Source organism: Elephas maximus, chromosome X (genome assembly GCF_024166365.1).
Source record: "Elephas maximus indicus isolate mEleMax1 chromosome X, mEleMax1 primary haplotype, whole genome shotgun sequence".
In the NCBI taxonomy this organism is placed as follows: domain Eukaryota; kingdom Metazoa; phylum Chordata; class Mammalia; order Proboscidea; family Elephantidae; genus Elephas; species Elephas maximus.
Window position 1 is genome coordinate 100,021,192 of NC_064846.1, and position 6,847 is coordinate 100,028,038.

General features: G+C 49.4%; 1 protein-coding gene across 1 annotated transcript; it reads right to left on the reverse strand.

The window, feature by feature from the left end:
• Positions 1-5,631: 5,631 nt before the first annotated feature.
• Positions 5,632-6,507, reverse strand: OTUD6A (OTU deubiquitinase 6A). Its single transcript, XM_049871693.1, has one exon. It carries the CDS (start codon positions 6,505-6,507, stop codon positions 5,632-5,634), a length of 876 nt encoding a protein of 291 aa, XP_049727650.1.
• Positions 6,508-6,847: the final 340 nt, after the last annotated feature.

The window sequence follows — 6,847 nt, forward strand, 5'->3', positions numbered from 1 at the left end:
CAACCTTGCTTGCTGAAAGTGAAGAGGACTTGAAGCACTTACTGATGAAGATTAAAGATTACAGTCTTCAGTATGGATTGCACCTCAACATAAAAAAACAAAAAATCCTCACAACTGGACCAATAAACAACATCATGATAAGTGGAGAAAAGACTGATGTTATCAAGGATTTCATTTTACTTGTATGCACAATCAATGCCCATGGAAGTAGCAGTCGAGAAATCAAAGGGCACATAGCATTGGGCAAAATTGCTGCAAAAGACTTCTTTAAAGTGTTAAAAAGCAAAGATGTCACCTTGAGGACTAAGGTGTGCCTGATCCAAGCCATAGTATTTTCAATTGCCTCATATGCAGGTGAAAGCTAGATAATGAATAAGGAAGACTGAAGAGGAATTGACTCCTTTGAATTATGGTGTTGGTGAAGAATACTGAATATACCATGGACTGCCAAAAGAAGTCGGAATCGACTCGACGGCAGTGGTTGCCAAAAGAATGAACAAATCTGTCTTGGAAGAAGTACAGCCAGAATGCTCCTTAGAAGCGAGGTTGGCGAGGCTTCGTCTCACATACTTTGGACATGTTATTGGGAGGGACCAGTCCCTGGAGAAGGACATCATGCTTGGTAAAGCAGAGGGTCAGCAAAAAAGAGGAAGACCCTCAAGGAGATGAATTGACATGTTGGCTGCAACGATGGGCTCAAGCACAGCAATGATTGTAAGGATGGTGCAGGACCTGGCAGTGTTTCATCCTGTTGCACGTAGGGTCACTATGGGTCGGAATCAATGGGATGGCACCTAACAACAACATGAGTCAGAATCAACTGGATGGCAACTGGCACTGGCATTCATTGGGTTCTCTGTAAGTATTCTCACTTAATTTCCAAGCATTCCCAAGAGATATCTCTAAGAGAGGTATTAATTGTTCCATGTTACAGTTGAGGAAGCTGAGGCTCAGAGAGACTATTTGTCCAAGGTCATAGCTAGGAAGTGGGTGGGTGAGCTGGGCTTCCAACCCAGAGTGCACATCTACATAGAAGAGGTAGCTTATTTTTGGTTGCCTAAAAAAAAAAAAAAAATTATGGCAAGAGGGGAGAGGGCATAGTAATGAGTAAAAGGAAAACAATAAACAAATAAATGAAAGTTGCTTCTGGAATTGGCATTCTGATCTTTTTGGAAACAGTGCTCCATGGTTTTCACATACGAGATTGCCCAGGACGGTCATCATCCTCAGTGACTGTGGTTATTGTTACAGAACGGAACAGACTTTGCAAATCCCTCATCTCCTGGTCCATCCCAGTGAAGGCTCCCTCTTGGTTTATGCTCTGGGCCTGGTTAGGTTCGGCCTGGGGTTAATTCTTACATCTCCTTCCTGCTGAAGGCAGACGCAGTGGAGGCAGCTGGAGACAGACCCAGTGAGATTTTATGGGTTCCAAGACAGGGACAGTTATTTCTTTCGTATTCAGGGAATTCTACTATATTTGGTGCCTTTTGCCACAGAATTCTGTGGGCATCACCAGGCTCCCAAGCAAGGACTGTATTATCCAGGCAGTGTCCTCTTCACCAATCTATTCCCCCTTCTATAGTTAGAGCCCTTGCCTCACCCTATGCCCTCTTTGCCAAGCTGGTCCCCTTCCCTAGCTAGGGCCTTACCTTCCAACAGTGCCCCTTTCCCAGCCAGGGCCCTCTGCCAGACCCTAATGCACTCATATCTCCCAGGACTCTTTCCCTAGCAAGTGCCTCCTCCTCCAGCCAGATGCCATTCCCTAGCATTTCCTCCCTTCAAAAGCCAAGAAACTCTTTTTCGTCCTATGTACCCTATACCAACCAGGCCCCCTTCAGCAAGAAGGGGCCTTGTCACCAGCCTATTCCTCCTTCCTTGCCAGGTTCCCTTCCCTAACCTATTCTTTGCTCTCCAGGCAGGCCCCCTTCCTCAGCCTATACCCCCTTACAGAGCCAGGCCACCTTTCCCAGGTAGTCCCCCTTCCCCAGAATCTACCCTCTTCCCCAGCCAAGTCCATCAACAGTCAGAACCCCTTCCCCTCCCTATGCTGCCTGCCCCAGGAGATTACCCTTCCCCAGTCAGGAACCTTCGAACTGCCTATTTCCTGGATCTCTTTCTCAGCCTGACCCTCTCACTTAGCCAGGTTCTATTCATTCATTTTTGCCTTCTTTCCCAGTGAGCCCCCCTTGCCCAGCCAGCCACTGTCCCCAAGCCAGGCCTCCTTCACCTGCCTAGGATCTCATACTCAGCCCATGCCCCCTTCCCCAGCCAGGTCCCTTTTTCCTTCCTGGGCCCCTCCCTTGCCAGACATGGCTTCCCCTTCCTAGCTCCCTTAATCCACCTATACCCCCATCCATAGCCAGGCCACATTCCCTAGTCAGTATCCCCTTCTAGCCCCATGCCCCAGCTTGTTACCCTTCCCCAGTTTGGGCCCCCTGGATAGACAGGTTCCCTTTGGCAACCAGGCATCCTTCTCCAGCCTGAACCACCTTGCTCACTCAGGGGCTCTACCCCAGCCAGGGCCCTTTCTCCTGCCAGGTGCCCTTCGCACACCTATCCCACTGTCTCCAGCCAGGTTCCCTGACCCAACTTGTTTTCCCTTTCCTACCCTATTCCCCTATCTCCAGCCAGACCCTCTTCCTCAATCTACGCCTTCTTTAGATTGGCCTCCTTTCTGAGTCAGACATTTTATCAGCCTGAGTCCATCTCTCAGGACACAGGCCAGGAACTGTTTCTCACCCTGTGCCTCAATGGGCCCCCTTACCATCCTATGTCCACACCCTAGCCAGGCCCTATTCCTCAGCTAGGCAACCTACCCTAGCTGGCACTGCCCTCCCTAGGCAGTCCTTAACCCCAGGCTTTCCCCCTCCTCATCCAGGACCCTTCCACTCTCAGGCCCTTTAACTACCAGGCCTACTTCCACAGCCAAGTCCTCTACACCATCCACGCCCCCTCTCCCAGCCAGGTCCTGTTTCCCAACCTGAGACTCTACTGACAGACTCCCTAGCCAGGTTATCTTCCCCAGCACAGGCCCTTTTTCAACTCTATGTCTGCTTCCCCCTGCTGGACCCCTTCCCACAGCCAGGTGCCCTTCCCCAGCCTTTTTCTTCCTCAGCTGACTTATTCCTCCTTTCATAGCTAGTTCCTCCTTTCCCCATCCTGTGCCCCAGACCACAGCCAGATTCCCTTGTCCAGCCATGTCCCCTTCCTCTGCCTGTGCCTCCCTACCCAGCTAAGCCCCCTTCCCTAGTCGGTTTCCTCTTTCCCAGGATATTCCTCTTCCCCTGCTAGGGCCACTTCCCATATAAACATGCTTTCCCTGCTGATACCTTTGCCCACCTAAAGCCCCATTCTCAGCCAGGTCACCTTTCCTAGCCAGTGTCCCCCCTCACAGAAGGCCCCACTCTTAGACTAACTCTCAGTCCTAGCTAGACTCCCTTTTTCCTTCCACGACCCCTTCCCCACTATGTTGGCCTCTTCTCCAGGTAAATTTCCTTTTTCCAGCCTGTGCCCTCCTGCTCAGCTAGGCCCCCTCCCCACACTGCGCAGCCCACCCCAGTAGAACACCTTTCCCATTCCTAGAGCCCTTCACCACCAGCCTTTGCCCATATCTCCAGTCAGGCCTCCTTCACCAGCCTATGCCCCAGGCCCCATGCAGGCCCCCTCCTTTGACTGACTCTCTTCAGCCCCTACGTCCTATTCCTGAGCCAGGTCCCCTTCCTCAGACTGTGCCGCTCCTAGACTATGCCCCCTTCCCCAATTTTTATCCTCCTTCACAGCCAGGCCCCCTTCTGCAGATTATGCCTCCTTTCCTGGCCTATCCTCATTCGCTTGCCTATGCCCCCTCCTGCCACCTGTTCCTCCTTCTCTTCAACTCCTACATCCTTCCCTACTGTTTCCATCCCTATAAAAGCATCTCTTCTCACAGTGCACCCAAATAACCTGTTTTTCTCAAGTCTCTCCTCGTCTGAGCAAGCTGACTGGCTGAAACTTATGTGATACACACACTCACAATGCTATATCTGGCAGAATTTCCATATTTGTATTTTGCGAATACCCCAAAAGCAAACACAGGGGCATTTTTCCCCCTCTTGCAATGTCGTCCTAGATTGGCAAGTTATTCAGGAGTAGGGGTTCTTTTTTGTATGCAGAATGAGAACATTCTTAAATCAAACTATAAAGTTCCTCCCTAAATCCTCCCCCTGTGAAATACTCCATTCCAGGCTGCTACCAAGATCACAGTCCATTTCTCCTTCCAAAAGCCTTCTCTCTCCCCCTCCCTCCACCCCCTGCCCCTGCTCCCTAACCCTCTGGGATCCCCTTGCTGAGGTAGATCCTGGCATACAATATAAATTCTGATTGAACTAAGTCAGCTACACAAAAATACAGAACCAGGTATTTGAAAACTGCTTTTATTTTTTAAACAAATTGCATTTATATATATTTATTTATTTATTTTAGAACATTTGGAAGGTACAAGGAATTTTTTAATGAATTTAAGTAACCTCACTGAAAAAAGGATCTGAAGGTTAAAGCTCCAAAGACCGTTTACTGCAAATCATTTCACCTTTACTATTCTTTTGGCAAATTCAAAATGGCAACGAGTCTCAAATATCAACAGAAGTATATTTCTCTTTTTTGCCCCATACCAGTTATAAATATAACAAAATGGATCAATCGTTTTAATTCTTTTTAATACTGTTTTATCGCTTTTTAAATACTTTTCTATCTGTAAGAATTAAGAAAAGGGACTATGTTCAGATCTTTCACGCTTCATACCAGTTGCAGATATACCAAAATGGATTAGCTACTTAAAGACATATTCCTTCCTGTCTTTAATGAAGAAACTTAAGTTCTGATCTTTCACACCTTATTGTAAACCTTATCTAGCCTATTGGTTTATGTAAATTTCCTTTTTACCGTTTACACTTACATTTAACTTCCACACTTAACAAATTCTATCACTTAGAACTTAGTAAACATCTAAACCAGAAAAATTAATTCGGAACCACACAAGATTTTATGAAAAAACAAAACAAAAGTACTACTGGAACTCTCGCTCACAACTTGAAACGTCTCCTGAGTAGCCCGGCTTACATAATGTAAAAATAAATAAAAGCAAACCAAAACAAATACCCATAATACGCCTTTTTTCCAAAGAATGAAGCAAAAGACATCCACAAAGCATTTCAATCCCATCAACTCCAACTTACTCTAAGTAATCCGTTATACTTATAGGACAATCGTAAGACACAAAGCTGGTATTTTACTAAACTTATTTTTCCACCTTATAAATGCATCAAACCCAAAGTTCCAACAGTTATTCCAAAGCTCTCCATAATACGACCAATTTCCGTCGGCGAGGGAGGCAAAGACCCTTAAGTGAAAGACACAGTTAGAGCTTGCCAAGATTTTTTCCTTCTTATCGTCTCCCGCCCCCCACGCGGTCAAAGAAGCACTTAAGGAAGGAGAGAAGTGGATAGAAAGACAAGGTAGGAAAGCCAAGGCATTTTAAGCAAAAAGAAGCAAGAAAAAGCAGAGAAGAAAAAAAATCGATCCTACTAAGGAGACGCGGCGGCGGCTACAGCTCCGGAGGCGGCGTGGCTCGTGGCGGCGGCGGCGGTGGCGGCCCTAGAAGAGGCGGGGGGCTGCACCCCCGACGGCGCTTGCCTCCAGCGGCTTCACGGAGTTGTAGTGCTCGCCGAGGTTGCAGGCGTAGCGCACATGGACGAGGACCAGCGGCTTCTTGGCGTACTCCTCCCCGATGACGACAACGGGCGAGTCGGCCTGGATCACCTCGATAGGGGTCTGCAGGACGTGCGACAGGGCCCTCAGCTCGAGCTGGCCTCCCCACGACGCGTTTCGCACGATGTCCTTGCAGTAGCTCAAGAATTCATCGCGGCTGTAGGCGTCGCCGGTTTCGGAGTCGCTGAAGAAGGGCAGAAAGTCGTCGATGTGCCTCTGCATGTAGTCAGCGGTGCGGCTCCGCAAGCTCTCCACGGTCACGGAGAACACCAGCTGGTCTTGGATGGCGCGGTACATGCAGTGGCCGTCGGCCGGCATATTCTTCATCTCCAGATTCTTGGCCCCCAAGATGACTGAGAGCTTCTCCTCCTCGTCGCGGCGGAAACCAGCGAGATGCTCCATCTCAGACTCGAGGACCCTCTCCTGGCGTTCCCTCACCAAGGCCGCCCTTCTTTCGCGCCTTTTCTGTTCCCTGGACTGGCGGGGAGGCTGGTTCTCGAGATCCATCTTGGCAAGATTTTCAGCGACACCCTCGAGGTTGCTGTTGTCAGGGAAGCTCTCCTGGAACTTCTCCAACTCCTGGCAGTGCTTCTGCTCCATCTCGGCCTCGAGGCGGGCTACTTCTAGGAACAACTGCTTTCTTCTTCTCTTGTCGCTCTTTGGGACCGAGTTCTTCATGGCCTGGATGCGGGCCTGCAGCTCTTTCTTCTCGAGGTGGTGGCGCCGTACCATCCGCTGGCGTTCTCTCTGTGGATCTTCCATGTTTAACAGCAGACAGGAGTCCACGTGTGGTGGCTACAGCTCAGACTAACAGCTCAAGCCGAGAAACAAGCTACAGTTCCTCAGCTTGCCCCTGGCTTGCGCGCTCAGGCCTTCACCTCAGTCAGTTTGCCATCCCCGTATTCACGGGCCTCTCTGCCATTGGTCACTGTCTCCCCATGGCTACGCCCCTCAAACAAGCCTGGCGCTAGGATTGGCTGTTGGGAGACCGTAGAAACACCCTCAGGAGACCCCGTAGCAACGGGTGCTTCCGGCGTTAGCGGGAGTTCAAATCCGACCTATAAGAGCCCGCCTTTGCATAACTTGTGCAGTAATTGCACCT